Here is a 17,021-nt window from a genome sequence, read left to right on the forward strand (position 1 = left end):
ATTAATCTCTCTTTCCAGTTGGAACTTAATCCGAGATAAACTAGCTACCAACAACACCCACACAGCAGTTTACACCTCTCAGATCTGGATTACTTCGGTGACTTTCCATCGAAGTGACTCGCTTTCACGCGCTGCCCCCTGGCGGTCGGTCGTGGAAACGGCATGCGTTGACCTGGGCCCGGTACGTCATCGGAGTGCGACAGCGCGAGGAACAGGCGCCACAGTTTTTATGCGCCAAATTGTTTTTGAGGAGAGGCGTTTTCAGCGTTGCGGCACGTTATCGAGAGCACAACACTTTTGGGGTGCGTATATATTTATGTCGCCTCGAGGCTTTCCTGCGTGACGATACAACGCGTCACACCGATGAAGTGTTCCTTTATCCGGTATCGTTACGTTAGCGGCGCGGCCACAGCAACCGATGCATATAAACCGGGCTCAGCTAACGGGAGCTAGCGTTGACGCGTCACGTTATTTATGATGACCAACGTCGCGTTGACGGTTACACGCGCTCCGACGTTATTTCCCACACATGTTATCACGTTTACAAACTACCAGAGGCACGTGATCGAGCAACTGGCGTAACGGCGATCTTAATGACGTCACGTTAGCTTCGCCTTGTCAGGAGGCATCTCGCGTGTTTACCCGGAATTCTAGCTAGCCGTTAATATTCTCTCTCTCTCTGTCTCTGTCTCTCTCTCTCTCTGTGTCTGTCTCTCTCTCTCTCTGTGTCTGTCTCTCTCTCTGTGTCTCTCTCTCTCTGTCTGTCTGTCTCTCTCTGTGTCTCTCTCTCTCTCTGTGTCTGTCTGTCTCTCTCTCTGTGTCTGTCTGTCTCTCTCTCTGTGTCTGTCTGTCTCTCTCTCTCTCTCTCTCTCTCTCTCTCTCTGTGTCTGTCTCTCTCTCTCTGTGTCTGTCTCTCTCTCTCTCTGTCTCTGTCTGTCTCTCTCTCTGTGTCTGTCTGTCTCTCTCTCTGTGTCTCTCTCTCTCTCTGTCTGTCTCTCTCTCTGTGTCTGTCTGTCTCTCTCTGTCTCTCTCTCTCTGTGTCTGTCTGTCTCTCTCTGTCTCTCTCTCTCTGTGTCTCTCTCTCTGTCAATCTCTGTGTCTCTCGCTGTGTCTCTCTGTCTGTCTGTCTCTCTCTCTGTGTCTGTCTGTGTCTGTCTGTCTCTCTCTGTCTCTCTCTCTCTGTGTCTCTCTCTGTCAATCTCTGTGTCTCTCTCTGTGTCTCTCTCTGTCTCTCTCTGTGTCTCTGTCTGTCTCTCTCTCTCTGTGTCTCTCTCTGTCTCTCTCTCTGTGTCTCTGTCTGTCTCTCTCTCTCTCTCTCTGTCTCTCTCTGTCTCTCTCTCTCTGTCTATCTGTCTCTCTCTGTGTCTCTCTCTGTCTCTGTCTCTCTCTCTCTCTCTCAGTTGGACATAACATCCCCTCATGATGAGTTTATTTGGGGCGACCTCTGGGTTCGGAGCAGCGGGGGCCGGTGTCTTTGGAAACGCAACAACAGACAGCCACAATCCCATGAAGGTAAAACCAGCATTCGACAGAGACGTGTCTAAACTCCCACAGACGGTTCTCTGTGAACTCTCTTCTGCGCTGTTCTCCGTTTCCATTTGTTGTTTGTGTTCCTCCAGGATGTGGAAGTGACTTCCCCTCCAGATGACAGCATCAGCTGTCTGGCTTTCAGCCCCCCCTCCATGCCGGGGAACTTCCTCATCGGAGGATCCTGGGCCAACGATGTGAGTTATGTATTCAATCATATTCACGGTGTCCAGGAGAATATTTGGTTTCAGTGAAATGTCACGGATGAGCATTTTAATACGAGATTTGACATGAATGACTACATCTACACCGGATAGCGAGCCGGTTATCCATGTGGTATCATCTGACCTCAGGTCCGGTGCTGGGAGGTTCAGGACAATGGGCAGACGGTCCCCAAAGCCCAGCAGATGCACACGGGTCCAGTGCTGGATGTATGCTGGAGTGACGTAAGTCTCATCATGTGAAGTAGTTGAAGCCATGGGGCTGATGCTCTCTGCAGGGCCGCGCAATCATTTAAGATGTACTCAGGGTTCGTACGGTCATGGAAAACCTGGAAAAGTCATGGAATTTTAAAATGGTAATTTCCAGACCTGGAAAAGTCATGGTAAATACTTAAATCACAAAAGTTTTGGAAAAGTCATGGAAATTTGTTATATTCACATGTTCATTTACGTCGAGTTTAAAATAATTCATATGTTTCTGAAAGGAAGACTCTCAAATTATAAGCCGGCGTACGCCAAGTCCAAACAGATGAGTTTGCACATAAAGGATAATAGTTTGATTTAAAGAATAAACATTTATATAAGTGTTTCTAAGAATAAACATGTATCGTAATGTTTATTCTTTTAATCAAACTATTGTCTCTCATTCATTTGTTTCATTTAAGGTATATTGTATGCTTTGTAATTCTCATTGTTTGAATACTACATCTTCAAAAAGTTTTCATGTACACACCGAGATTTCAGTTTGGTCGTGGAAATTTGGTTTAAAGTCATGGAAAAGTCCTGGAATTCCATTGGTCAACATGTGTACGAACCCTGTGTACTATTCCTTTTCTTTTTACCAGGATGGGAGTAAAGTCTTCACTGCTTCCTCTGACAAAACAGCCAAGATGTGGGATCTTAACAGCAATCAAGCTATGCAGATTGCACAGGTCGGATACCAGTGTATACATTAACTACGTTGTCATGACAATGAAGCGCAATCATCTGACGCCTCTCGCCATTTCTCCTCCCAGCATGATGGTCCGATTAAGTCAATCCACTGGATCAAAGCCCCGAACTACAGCTGCATCATGACCGGCAGTTGGGACAAAACACTGAAGGTACAACAGCACTCTGAACATTTCCACACATTTTTTAAATATAGGATCCCAATGATATATAAAAAACACAAGACCATGAATTATGATTGTCCATTCTGCTTCGAGAGGAGCCGTCTGTCCAACTTTATTTCAGTCACCTCTGGACCGCCAGCATTTGAGTAACCATATGAATCACTTGTCGTAGCCCAATTTGATAGTTGGCATATTTAACTTTGTAGAAACATGACACAAAGCTCTTCTGTTTCATCTCTTCAGTTCTGGGACACCCGGTCTCCCAACCCCATGATGTCTCTGCAGATGCCAGAGAGATGCTACTGTGCAGATGTTGTAAGTGGTTTATGAGAGCTACTGCACGCATTGTAATCCCTGGTGAGTAGATCATTAAATATGTGACTTTTTGTGTTGTTTTCCCCCTCCACCTCCCTGGCTCTTAAATGTAGGTGTACCCCATGGCTGTGGTTGCCACGGCGGACAGAGGCCTCATCGTGTACCAGCTGGAGAACCAGCCCTCTGAGTTTCGCAGAATAGACTCTCCTCTCAAACATCAGGTGACTTTAATCTCCCAGGGAATGTGTTCTACCTCTCTGTAAACATCGAGCCACTTGTTCTGCTAACTTCATGTACAGCCAGATTATTTTCATTTATACACTTGATCAAACGCACATTTCTGCCCCGGTCCTGCAGCACCGATGTGTTGCCATATTCAAGGACAAGCAGAACAAGCCCACTGGCTTTGCCCTGGGGAGCATTGAGGGCCGAGTGGCCATCCACTACATCAACCCTCCAAACCCGTGAGTGTCTAAAGCGGTCACATTCCTACAAGTGAATGGATTTTTGGATGTCTTGCTGCAGGTGCTTCTTTAATCCGGTGACGTGCAAGCATAGTATGACATGAATGTGTTCCCTGTTCCCACTCAGAGCCAAAGACAACTTCACCTTCAAGTGCCACCGGTCGAATGGAACCAACACAGCCACTCCACAGGACATCTACGCTGTAAGTTCTGCAGAATTTCTCAGACGACGTGAAATAATTGTATCTTCTGTGCTCTTAAATTAGATTGTATGAACGCGTTCTGTTGGAACGGAGACAGTCGACCAGTTTATGTGACTATTGTCAACCGGTTTGATGCAAATTCTTTTAATAATCCTTTTTGCACAAAGTAGGAACACCTGAGGACTCAGGACAATAGTGATGCATGCCTGGGAATGGGCTAACCAACAATTTAAATACATATAATTTAATGACACTTGTGTCACATCTGCAGCGAAGGAGGTCTGTTAATCGTGTTTCATTTGAGCACAGTCTTCTGAGATCAATATTAATGTGATTCTCATTTTTAAATACACCCAATTATTGTATAATTGTGGCATCCCTTGAATAGCGGCATGATTCCCACTCAAATCTCAGTTGCATTTGTCATATCCACTGATTACAGCTCTTAAAAAATGTTTTTCTACTTCTGTAATTATTCCTCCAGACTCCATCGTTGCAATATAGTGACACTATAAATATATATATATATATAAAACAAACCGGTTTCCTCAAGTCTCACCAAATGATTTCCCACTGTCCTCCCTTCAGGTCAACGCCATCTCTTTCCATCCCGTCCACGGCACACTGGCGACCGTGGGCTCAGACGGACGCTTCAGCTTCTGGGACAAAGACGCCCGCACCAAGCTGAAGACCTCGGAGCAGCTCGACCAGCCAATCACAGCCTGCTGCTTCAACAGCAACGGCAACATCTTCGCATACGCCTCCAGCTACGACTGGTCAAAGGTAGGCGTCGCACCTTTTCGGTTTTGCCGCCTCACGCCAGCCCGTCTCTCCTTCGTAATAACACCGGGCCCTCGTCTGAATTCGCCAGGGCCACGAGTACTACAACCCCCAGAAAAAGAACTACATCTTCTTGAGGAACGCTGCCGAGGAGCTGAAGCCTCGGAACAAGAAATGGTGAGCCGAGAGCCGCCGCCATGCATGCATGGATGCGGGCGATGGACATGAGTCCAATCTCTGTACTGCAATACTTAGAGACGCCGTTTGGTATGAAATGGCACTGCATCGACTGAGTGAGGTCGTTTTGAAGGCCTCTGGAGTTTAAGCTGTCAAGCTGCATTTGCGCAGTGGAATTCTGGGATGAATCCGGCTTGCTTCTTTAAAAAATATATTTTTAAAATGAGCTTATTAGCAGTGAGGCGTTGCAGTGTTTTCAATGACATGAAGCGGTATTTTAAGAGTTGTTACTTGACCCAATGAATCAAGAGTCAAGGTCTGCTGAAGTGTGACAGTGTGACAACATTTTATTCTGTACAAAAAAGTACACGGTGAACACTCGTACAAATAATTTGTGACTGACTGCTCCCTCCTGTCCTTTTAGATTCGTCGCATCTCTTGCCCGGAGATGTGGAAGACCTGCTGCTTCGTGTGTGTGTGTGTGTGTGTGTGTGTGTGTGTGTGTGTGTGTGTGTGTGTGTGTGTGTGTGTGTGTGTGTGTGTGTGTGTGTGTGTGTGTGTGTGTGTGTGTGTGTGTGTGTGTGTGTGTGTGTGTGTGTGTGTGTGTGTGTGTGTGTGTGTGTGTGTGTGTGTGTTCAAGTCGGCCTCCTTCCTTTCGGCAAACGCCTGGACCAGTACCGCACTGTGCATGGAGAAATCAGAGAGGCCTACCCACCCCGGCGATGACGACATTTGTTTTTTTAATGCTGTCCAAAGACTTTTCATTCTCTTATGATTTGCTGTTACTGTGTTTTAGCTCTGTGATTGAAATAAATAACTACGTGCATACTGTTAGATTTAAACATGTTTATTCCAACCGGAGAGAGTCGGTTTGAAAATTAACCAATTGTGTTTGTTTACTGAAAAAACCCATTACCCACGCTCTGGTGTTTCAGCTGTGGATCTCTATGATGTCACTCCCTCACATTGGAATCACCACGACCTCAAACTATACACTTTGGACAACATCTTTATAATCACGACCCTTCCTCTTGCCTTGTTTCACCCAACTTGACCAGCAGGTGGAGCATTTTGCCCCTCTGTGTCTTTAACAGCAACAGTTCGCTGGAGGAAAGTCAAAGAGATCAAAGCTGAGGTTCTGAGTCCAGGTTCGGTCCTTTTGGTACGGATACATGGAAATGGGGGGTAATTAGTCAAGAGGATACGAACGAGGCAGCTCGAGCCGCGGCAAAGCCCATGTGTGAGGAGTGAACCGGTTCATAGAGGAGACGGTGTGAACTAAAAGCCTTTTTATGGAGGTCATTAGTGTGTCACCTAACTGTTAACTTGACCCTTGGTACTTAGCAGTGGAGCTCCAAGGCACCGGGGGAGGGGGGCGGCTCCTCAGCTTCATGGGGTGACCCTCGTACCTCTAGACCGCCGGCTGCTGCTTATTCAGTAGCACCAGGTCTTTCCCAGATTGAGTCCAGGTTGATCGTATTGAGGCTGATTCACCGGACCCTATATTGTTTTTTTTCGCCAATCAGGCAATTAGAAAGCTTACTTTTAGTTTGACCTGTTGCCATGGACCCTCGGATCAGCGCTTTCTTGCAAATAAGTTCTCAAAGTAGCATGTAGAGATGTGTGGAAAGCATCGATGGTACTGGAAAAATAAGCTTTCAAGTTGACGTGCACTTGTGTTGCTTTCTTATTTTTTTTTCTTCCAAAATGTGCCAGTCATTTGCTTTTTTTATGGGATAATAAAAGGTGGTCAGTTGGCACGGGTCCAACGAAGTAGTCATATTGTACTTTAACCAGTGTATTTAACATAAGGACACACTGCTCCCTGTTTGGCCTAAAACAAAGACACAAAATACTGATTTAAGATATAATCAAACCAACTTTCTACATACATTTAGTAGTTTTAGATTGGCATGTTGTAGTGTACATCATTCCAGACTCTAATTTAAAGAATTGGAATACAATAAAAGTAAACATACATGTGATTCCTTATGGTAGGACACTTTTTAAAGGGAAGTACAACCAGTGAAGTGTAATATTTGAATGTGTTTCATTTAAAGTGGTGTGGGATCCACTGTTCTTTTGTTTCAGCTGCATAGAAATACATAACTGCATCGCGTAATTCATGTATTTTGCTCTCTGTTCAGGATGTTATAACTAGAACCTGAAAGCATAATAAGCATACTTTTAATGGCTGCTTTTTTAATGTTTGGAAAGCTGAAACCGAGACAATTACTTCCTCGTCACAGCGGCGCGGCGCGCCGCGGGGCCGCGCTTTCTGCCGTACAGTTCGGGCTTTTTCTTTGTGTGGTAAAGGACAAAAGCAGGTGCAGCACGGCGCTGGGTGAGGGGGGGCGGAAGGGAGGGAGGCGGACCAATGGGAGGAGCCGCTGCCCGAGTGGGCTCTCAGCGGCTACGCTGATTGGTCGAGAGGTGCGGTGGGCGCGGTCTCGACCGCGGCATATAAAAACCTCCCGGCATTTTTTTTTTTCGCCTGTTTTCAACAGCGGCAAAAGAGAAGAAGTTTGGGACGCGTCGGCCGGAGCTCGCGCAGAAAGCAAAAAACAACAAAAACGTCTTACAACTCGGAGCGAAGGTCACGGGGGAAACATTGCGCGTTGCTGGACCGATGCGGGGACGTTGTTAGCCGCTTTAGTACCATTCCCGGCGTGCCCCCACCCCCCCTCCCCTCCTCTTCCTCCCCTCCTCTCCTCTCCGACCCAATGCTGCTGCATCAGTTCATGAACGGAGCCCTGGAAGTCATGCATCCCTCGCCGCTCCAGAAGGACACGACTTTCACCAAAATCTTCGTCGGCGGGCTGCCGTACCACACCACCGACGCCTCGCTGAGAAAATACTTCGAGGCCTTCGGGGACATCGATGAGGCGGTGGTGATAACGGACCGGCAGACCGGCAAATCCAGAGGATACGGCTTTGTGAGTACCCACGACACGAGACCCGCAACTTTGACCGCCGTCGCACCGCAACTTACTTTAGTTGCGCTGATAATAACCGGGCTTGTTGTTGTTGTTGTTGTTTTTAAGTGCACAACAACGTTTGGTGTCTTTACGCCATATGGGAATGTGTAAGACTACATATCCCGACGGCGGGAGGAGGGCATTGAATGCTGCACGGAATCATTTAGATGTCATGGTTGAACAACATCTCGGTTTTGAGTTGTTGTTGTTGGTTTTTGCTGATATTGTTGGGTTAATGAGCAGGAGGGATCACACAAGTTGGGTAACTAAGAAGATTATATTTCAACATATGTGCCCCCCTCAATGGAGTCATCCCCCTCCATTCATCACCCTTGAGCAGCCCCAGCTTATGGCTTTGGAAGTGTGTGTCTGTGTGTGTGTGTGGGAGACACACACACACACACACACAGGCTCACTCCTTGCTCGCTTTATATGGTGATTGTGGAGCAGTGGGGAGTTGACCTTGCACACCCTGCCCTCCGTGGAGCAGTCGGCCGCAGCACGTGATTTGCATCACTTCTTGGCTGCTTGGTGTGAAATTCAACAAAACAACAAAGTGTCTCTTTAGGATTGTCCACATGTATGTTAAGCCTCCCCTTTGATCTCATATCTCTCTCTCTCTCTCTATAGCTGTACCTATTGTGTGTGAACTGCTCTGTTTGTCTGCACACTATTCACAACTTGATCCCCTTCAAGTCAGATTAATGAGGAATATCTAAACCTACAATAACAGGTTACTCATCCTGCTCCAGGCACACATAGGTGCTCATTCTCTCTCTTTCTTTCTCTCTTTCTCTCTGTCGGACACAAAGAACAGAAGCAGCGCAAGAAATGCAAATATTTACCAGAACCTTTAAAAGACGCATCGGCACCGATGTTACCGTCGGGCCAAAGAAGGAATGGAAAACTGCCATGTGTGCATGTTTATCTTCCTAAGTCAGAATTGTAAGACAATTGCTCTCGTGTGTTTACACATCAGCTCCCTAAACGCTGAGAAGGGAGGAGGAAGAGGAGGGGGGTGGGAAGAAGAAGAAGAAGAAGGGGAAAAAAAGCAGTCCTGTGAGTCTAGCTGGTATCCAACGGCTGTGTGTTGAGGCTGGTGTTTCAGGTTGTACCGGCTCTGGGTGGGGGGGGGGGGGGGGTGCTGCCAGGGACATGCATGCCCGCGGTACATCAGCACTTTTCTTTTTTTCCCCGTGGCATTCGGCAACCTGCTCATGCTGTTTTCTGAGCGTTCCAGTCGGAGAGGAGGAGGAGGAGAAGGCGATCCAAAGCACCTTTTTTCTAAACGCACTTTAGAGGTGGATTAGTCCCCCCCCACACACAGCGAGGCTCTTCACAGTGTAAACACAGCCATGTCCCTTCCTGTGTATTCACAACACAGGCCCGGGAGTGGGCTTTGTTCCGGATCCTTCCACTCTGAAGAGGCGTACTGCTTTTTTGAAATTATTTGTTATTTTCATTTTTTTTTTTTTTAAACGTCCTCTCGAACAATGCACGCCGCGGCCTACACTCGCCGCTCGGTCGGCACACGCCGAGGTGACCGAACCCTCCCGAGTTGGCAGAACGTGGCAATCAAAAACAGAAGCACTCGTCTAATGCCAGGGGGGTGGATGAATACCAATCTCCTTTAATAATTTGTCCCTAATTGGATAAGCTCCTTGTTGCTCTTCCCAGAACCATATTCCAGCAGGTCTGCCGGGCACGAGTGGCAGTCCGAGTGGCGGCTGCAGTGGGCGCTTCTCAAAAGCTTATCGTTGCGCTTTGTCTGTCGTTTCTCGACAGTGGACCGGCCTGTGAGTGGGGTGGGGGGGGGCTAACAAACCAAATCGATTCCTTTTGCATTTTGCCGCGAGTCGCCGACTTCACGAGATAAAAAGAGACTCCATTCGTTCCATTGAGACGATGAATGACTTTCTATCTTCTGGAGGGAAGAAAGAAAAAAAAAATCGTTGACGACTCTTGACTCCGCCTCCAGGTGACGATGACGGACCGGGGAGCCGCCGAGCGGGCCTGCAAGGACCCCAACCCCATCATCGACGGCAGGAAGGCCAACGTGAACCTGGCCTACCTGGGCGCCAAGCCCCGCAGCATCCAGACGGGTGAGGCGGGGACGCGAGCCGGGGGAACCATGAACCATGAATCAACTCAAATAATATAAGTCAAATACAACTGGCTGGTGCTGCAAGCAGGTGCACAGGGTTCAGCCCAGTAAGCAACACACCCCATACTGTCCATATGCAGCACAGTTAACACACACACACACACACACACACACACACACCAGTGCATACAGACCTCACTGTTGCTTCTTGCACATTTTGTAACTGTTGTTCCACTTGTGGTACGTCTGAAAACAGGCGCTGCCTCTGTCTCTCCGTGCCCTCTGTGTATTGTTCTCTGGTCCTCCTCTGTAAATGCAAATGTGTATATGTGTGTGTGTGTGTGTGTGTGTGTGTGTCTGACGGCCGGCCTCTCCTTTCTTTCTTCCAGGCATATCCATCGGAGTGCAGCCCATCCACCCGGCACTCATCCAGAGGCAGTATGGGTAAGTGAGCGGGAGTGGGCGCTTGTGTTGCGCTCTGTGGGATGCCACTGGGCTTCACTTCTTTGACGAGCGGGGGGGGGGGGGCGGAGCCTCTGGAAAGTACGTGTCGGTTTCTGTGTCTACGCACAACCCCAGAAGTAGTGCATTAGCATATTTGGGTATTGTAGGGCCGGGCGATGTGTTCGCGTGTCTGTGGTAATGGAAGAGCATTCCAGAGGCCAATGTGCGAGTCACTCGTGGACCCTCCCACATCTCCCCACCCCCCACACACCCACCCCCCTCCTCTCGGATCGATGTGTACCTGCCCGAGTGGGCTTGGAAACAGCCGTGGTCTGCTGGGCAGCTAATGAGCATTTCACTGCTGTAATGAGTGTCTCACACACACACACACACACCCCCCCCCCCCAGCGCTCTGATATCATCTCTCGCCCCACACATAAAAGACCTCAGATCTGTCTGGAAGATTAAAAAGCCCCCGAGGAGTCGCGTCGACTTCACAAAGTGGTTCAGTGTTCAGACTTTGAAGCTTCTGTGTTGAGATCTGAGGAGGCCTGAGACTAATTGTTGATGACTTGAGTCAACAGAACGCTTCATTGTTTAACTTGTTTATCTGCTGGTTCTGGGGGGGAACACACAAAATAAAAAGGTATTTCACGAAGGGTTTTTTTTCTTTTTTTTCCCACCGTTCCAAGGCTACGTTATTAATCCAGTAAATTTAACACATTGTCATCACAGATGATCTATCATGAAAGTAATTAAACGGAAAATGAACATTTTTGGTCCGCAGCCACTTTTCATCATAAATGACAAACAGTCAGTGGATCTAAATTCGTAAAAAATAATAAAAAGAAGAAGCTGGATGTCAGCGTGCTCTTCTTAAAAATGCTACGTGCATTTTAAAATGATTCTGACGTTTCATGAATTGCACGACAGATTAATAAAAACTATAACGGGCAGATGGATATATATATATATATAGTTTTTGAGCATGTGGGACGAGGACAACAGAAAGAAACATTGAGTCAGTTTTTGCCAAAAAGACACGCGAGAAATTAATATATCGTCCGTCTCCGCCTCTGTAAAACTTCGCTGGGTCTGAATGATTAATCCCAAAGTCCACCGGGGGCAAGGCCACTCATGTTCCAAGACCATGGGGGGGGGGGGTCCGCGTCTGTGCTCCAGCTACCACAGTGAACACGGATGGCACAGAAACCCCGAGGGCTGGAAATGTGGAGCGCGCACACACACACACACACACACACACACACACACACAGTGCTGCGTTTGAGGGCATTTGCCCGACAGGTGCTGGCTCGTATTACAGCCTCTTTTTTTTTTTTTTTTTTTGACACCGCCTTAATCTCCCATGACCACCACCACCACCACCACCCCGGAGAGGCAGGCGGGGAGCACCTGTCCGCCTGCCTCTGAGGCTCCACTGTGCGGCGGGGTGACAGACGCAGGCCTCCCTCAGAGGCAGAGCGCACAAGTGGCTTTTCTTTCACCCCCCTTCCCCACCCCCTCAAACCCCTTGACAACATATGGCGTGAGGACATGGTACGAAGTCGGATTTTGAGCCGTGTGCTGGAGCGGCGAGCGTAGCGGTGCTGTGCGCCCTGTGCGGGATTTACTGCCGTGTGTGTGTGTGTGTGTAGCTGTTGTCAGCAGATGCCGTGGACTGTGAGGGCCAGAGTGTGGAGAGGGGGGGGTCACCGAGGTCGGGCAACATCGTTCTGATGGGGGGGAGAGGAGGAGTGGTCAGCGTGCTTGCAAATGTATCTCCTCGCGCATCGCCTCCTCCACGCCGACGCCACGCTTCTTCTCCTCTACTTACTGCTAGCAGAGTGCGTCGAGTCGGATGCAGACACTGAAAACTGACACCTCCTGTGAGAGAGGAGGGGGTTTATAGGGGGGGGGGTGTATCTGGGGGTGTATTCTGGGACTAATGCCTAATGAGGCAGTGCGCTCCCTAGGAAACTAACCTCTCCAGGTGCCAAACAAAACACCATTATTTCCTCCTGTTGCAGAGTCCCGATCCTCTGAAACAAAAGAGTCGGAGGCGGAGGAGAACAGAGAGTCGTCTTTCGAGTACCGTGAGGTGTTGGTTTAATCCCCCCCCCCTGTCTGTTTTCACACTTTGTGAGTCGTGCGCTGAAGGTCATCCGTGTTATCGCGTGGAAATATTTAGCCGCTCGGTGCGACGCCGCTCCGGCTTTTCACATCGGCTCATTACGTCGCCTCCGTGATGATGATGAGGAGGAGGAGGAGGATGAGGAGGATCACTCCGTGTTCATGGGCACCGGGCGTCTCTCTCTCTCCAGCGCGTCAGTCTGCTTGAGTGACGCCACGTCAAACGCACACAGACTGGCAGTCAGCACAAAGCCGGCTGACCTCTGGTCTCCTGGCCGTCATCCACATTCTGCAGCCGACCCACAATGCACTTGGCGTGTCTGGTATCTCGGTGGTGGCCCCCGGGAGCTCGCTGCTGTCCCCAACTTGCCTTGGCCCCCCTCCCTCCCTCCCTCTCTCCCCGTTTGTTTTGGTGACAGCTAAAAAAAGGACATGTCCGTCTCTCCGGGCGCCCCACAGATCTGCGACGGGAGGCCGTTGTCTTTGTCCTCGACTCCCTCGCACGTTATTTACACGACATTAAATTAGATTCCGCTTGACCCTCAGCGAGGTCGCTTGCTCTTGTGTGTGTGTGTGTGTCACACGCTGCCGTTATCCGGTTTCTCATCATGTTTCTCAGTCACTCAGCGGCTCGTTGGAGATGTTCTGAGCTTTTATTTATTTCTATTCGCTTTTGTATTATTTAACCGGAGCCGGCGTCGGCCTCGCTCCGTTTGTGTGCGTTACATCATAGGTGGGGATTTATTGTGCATATATTTTTTTCTTGTTCCCATTCTGAAATTCGGTGAATCTTTTGTTTTTGTTTTTTGTTGAATGACTAGAGCGAGACCGCCGTGTTATGCTCTGACAATAATCACTGCCCTCCTCCTATCCAACCTTCTGCCACGGCTGCTGCTGCCGCCAGCTGACCAGCAGAGTGCCAGTGAGAGTCCCACCACCACCTCCTCACCCTCAACCAGCCAGCCAGCCTCTCTCCAAGGTGCCAGTGATGGCTTGAGGGTGCGGTGTGCTGTGATGGAGTGTCGTGTTTTTTTTTTTAATCTCTTCCTCTTTTGTGTGATATGAGCTGAGCTGTAAGAGGTTTTTTGCTGATTGTGGTGTGACTCTTTCCCTATTATGGCATGGTTTGGGGTTTTGTAACGTGTGGGTGGATGGATCCAAGAGACGGGGGGGTGGGGGTTGCAGTGTGTGTGTGTGTGTGTGGGTGTTTAAGAGCGTGATGACATCCCTATCCATGCATGCTTCCATCTTTTTGCTGTGTGTCGAGTCCGCGGCTGCCTCTCACTATACTGAGCCACTTCTTCTCCTGGCTTGAATCTGGAGGAGGAAGGGGGGGGCGAGCGAGAGAGAGAGAGAGGGGGGAGAAAAAGAAAAGAGACTGAAATTGAATCCAGTCCATGAAGGGAAGTTTCTCATCAGTACTGAGAGGCAGTGTCTTGTCAACGTGACATTTGCTGTGACTATCTTGTCTGTGGATATGTGTCCCCCCCCCCCCAAGACACAGTATCACAGAGGATGGCGATTACATCACCCTTTTAAATGTAACGTGGGGGGGGGGGGGTATCGTTGCCACCGCTATCCCTCCCTGTAGACGGCAAACCAAGGAGAGTTAACGCTGAGACTAAAAATAGACTCCTCCGCCGATCTCCCTTTTTTTTTCCCGCAAAGCAAAAAGACGGAAAGAGAAGGAGACGACGACGCGGGAGACGGCTTTTTTTATTTGTATAGGCCACATTTAGAAAAGCCGGCACCATGAGGGGCCCGGCAGGGGCCCCCGGCACCCAGGCCTGATGAGCTCCCCCCGGCCACCGCCGCCTCCCTCGGCGACCATCATCACCTCCTGAGCGCGAGACGAGCGAGGACCAGGAGGTGTGCAACTTCTGCACCGCCGTCGTGTGTACTTCCCTTTTGTGTCTGTGTGTGTGTCTGTCTGTGTGTGTGTGTGTGTGTGTGTGAAGAGCAGCAGCTGTTGAAACACTCTGTTGATGCCTGAGCTTGAAAACCTGCCAGTAACGGCTGACTCTTGTCATTCAAACCCCCCCCCCCCTCCCCTCTACCCCACCTCGCTCCTCCTCCCCCAGGAGGCCCGACCGGACAGGTTTAGTAGGTTTCCCTAACTGCCACGGAGGGTTGAGTCACCGTCGCCTCCTCACCTCCTCGCCTCCTCCGCTGCCTCTCGTCTAGCTCGTCTTTTTTTAAATTCATGACGACGGATATATCCGCGTGAGAAGTCTCTGAAGTCAGAGCGCCGACGCGGCGTTTATATTCTCCCGGCGTGCTCGCCCCCTCTGGGAGCAATGTAAACAATGGGAGCCAGACCCCCCCTCCCCCCAGTCTAACACCTCCCCCCCCCTCCCCCTCTTTGTGTCTCTCCAGGTTGGCCCACCAGTCGTACGTCTACCCCCAGGCCTTCGTGCAGCCCAGCATGGTGCTGCCCTCTCAGCTGTCCGCCGCCCTCGGCAGCAGCCCCTACCTGGACTACAGCGCGGCCTACAGCCACTACGCCCAGGCCGCCTTCGAGCAGCAGTACCCGTACGCCGCCTCCCCGGCTGGCTTCCTCAGCTACGGCTACGCCACCAGCCCCCCGGCCGGCGGCGGCGGTCCTGTCTCCGCGGCGGCGGCCCCGGCCGGCGTCCACGCCACCCTCCCCTCCGCCGCGGGCCCGGCCCAGGCCTTCCTGCACTACGCCCCGCAGCAGCACATCCAGCCGGACCGTATGCAGTGAGCCTGCGGAGGAGGAGGAGGAGGCGGAGGAGGAGAAAGGAGGAAGAGGAGTAGTGGACGCAGACCTTTTGGACAGAGGACGGCCAAATGCCCCGAAAAGGGCGACCCAGCTAACGTCGGCAGAGGCTTTCAGGAAAAAGGGGTCTATTGCACTATAGGATGAGCCGGTTGCTCATTGGCTAAAGGGTCGGGGGGGTTGGACGGTCCAGGTTCAGGGCGGGAAGCTGAACGGTCGCTTCCAGAAGCCGACACTTCATTTTTTTTTCTTTTTTATTATTATTATTGTTATTATTGTTATTATTATTATTTTTATCCTCCTTTATTATCGTATTAATGTCAGTCAAATATTTGTTTGTACGCCATTTTTTTAAATTAACGTTATCGTTTTCTGGCTCCAATCCGACGGTACATATCGATGAGCAATCTGGGACACGCCCCCTTTCCTCCCAGAGCACCTGGGAGGAGGGGGGGGGGGGACGTGAAGGGCGCTGCTGCTTTAAGACACTCGGGGAAAACAGTCGGCGGAGGTCAACGACGGGGTGGCGATGCTGGGGGGCGGGGTGGAGGCGTATACAGCGAGCCTCTGCGGCCACTCATCCGTGACTCCGCCCCCCCTCCCCCGTCCCGGCGCCATCGCCATCCACAGCGAACAAACGGGAGAGGACGATGAAAAATGTCGCCTCGAGGACAAAAAACAAAATGGAAATCTAGTTTCAGCGCATCGGACGCCGTCGTCCTGAGGCCGATGTCAGGACTACACTTCTTATTTTTTATTTTTTTTTAAATAAAAGAAAATTAGTAATTAAAGAGGCCTTAATCAACAAAAGAGAAACTTCTTTTAGAATCTCCTGGTTTTTCCAAGTGCCCCCCCCCCCCCCCCCAGCCCTTTTGTAACTGGCGTCTCAGCAGCCGGTCACAGTAATCCGGCTCACTTGGGTCTTTTTGATAATGATGTCATCCCATGCAGTTTGTGGGCGTGGGGACCGGGAGCATCCTCCTCTCAAGGCAGCTGACACTGAGCTCAGGCACCTGTGTATTTTTACTTTATTCTTTTTCTTCTCCTACTTTATCTCCCTGAGATGCGTCGCTCTCTCTCTCCAAAAGGACATTCATGTACAGCAATTTGAAATGTGTTCAGTCGTTCGAGTACATGTACAATATTTATATGTAGGTATTTATATGAGGTACTAAGTTAAAAATAGCGTATTGATTTTGTTACCACGACTCTCGTCCTGAGGAGGCGTGGACCTGCAGACCCACCGGTGTCGTATTCCTTTTATTTCCTTTTGTTCGTTTTGTAGATCGTCGTCAATGTCGCGTCCCAAAATTCTCGAGATACATTTTTTTTTTCCCCACTAAAGATGTCTTTTACAGTCCCTTCAAAGAAAGCCATACCAAAAAAAAAAATTAGAAATAAAGACTTTGTACTTAAAGGATGCCTCTTCTTTTGACTTTACGCTTTAAGGGAGTCGGAAAGGGGGCGTAACCCGGTTCACGAAGCCACGCCCCCTTGAGGAATGTGTGTGTGCGTGCTTATTGTGCGTGTGTGATTGAATGTGTGTGTGTGTGCATATCGTGTGTGCGCATATTGCGTGATTGTGTGTGTGTGCGCTCATCGTGTGTGATTGAATGTGTGTGCGCATATTGCGTGATTGTGTGTGTGTGTGTGTCCCTCCCCAGTCCAACACAATTGTTTCTGACAGAGTTTTGTGTTATCCAAGTTTGTTTAATACTTTTTATTTCTTTCTTTATTTTTGTTCCAAAAAAAAGCTCAACAAACTCCTCTAGCTCTCTCTCTCTCTCTCTCTCTCTCTCTCTCTCTCTCTCTCTCTACTTGTT

General features: G+C 49.6%; 2 protein-coding genes across 4 annotated transcripts; both read left to right on the forward strand.

The window, feature by feature from the left end:
- Positions 1-217: 217 nt before the first annotated feature.
- Positions 218-5,636, forward strand: rae1 (ribonucleic acid export 1). Of its 2 annotated transcripts, XM_056437429.1 has the most exons (13): positions 218-302; positions 1,401-1,512; positions 1,620-1,724; positions 1,881-1,973; positions 2,594-2,680; positions 2,765-2,851; positions 3,107-3,178; positions 3,292-3,399; positions 3,536-3,642; positions 3,770-3,845; positions 4,434-4,628; positions 4,717-4,802; positions 5,227-5,636. In XM_056437429.1, coding segments are annotated over exons 2-13 (1,110 nt in total). In that variant the 5' UTR covers positions 218-302; positions 1,401-1,419; the 3' UTR covers positions 5,228-5,636. The 2 variants fall into 2 exon arrangements, with proteins under 2 accessions (XP_056293404.1, XP_056293403.1); XM_056437428.1 differs by lacking the exon at positions 5,227-5,636 and having other exon boundaries at positions 4,717-4,806.
- Positions 5,637-7,307: 1,671 nt separating this feature from the next.
- On the forward strand, positions 7,308-16,615 carry LOC130208355 (RNA-binding protein 38-like). Of its 2 annotated transcripts, none has more exons than XM_056437430.1 (4): positions 7,308-7,738; positions 9,759-9,882; positions 10,274-10,328; positions 14,835-16,615. In XM_056437430.1, the coding sequence occupies exons 1-4, from the start codon at positions 7,526-7,528 to the stop codon at positions 15,181-15,183; spliced, it is 741 nt and encodes a 246-aa protein (XP_056293405.1). In that variant the 5' UTR covers positions 7,308-7,525; the 3' UTR covers positions 15,184-16,615. The 2 variants fall into 2 exon arrangements, with proteins under 2 accessions (XP_056293405.1, XP_056293406.1); XM_056437431.1 differs by lacking the exon at positions 7,308-7,738 and adding an exon at positions 9,423-9,576.
- Positions 16,616-17,021: the final 406 nt, after the last annotated feature.

This window comes from Pseudoliparis swirei, chromosome 18 (genome assembly GCF_029220125.1).
Source record: "Pseudoliparis swirei isolate HS2019 ecotype Mariana Trench chromosome 18, NWPU_hadal_v1, whole genome shotgun sequence".
NCBI lineage: Eukaryota > Metazoa > Chordata > Actinopteri > Perciformes > Liparidae > Pseudoliparis > Pseudoliparis swirei.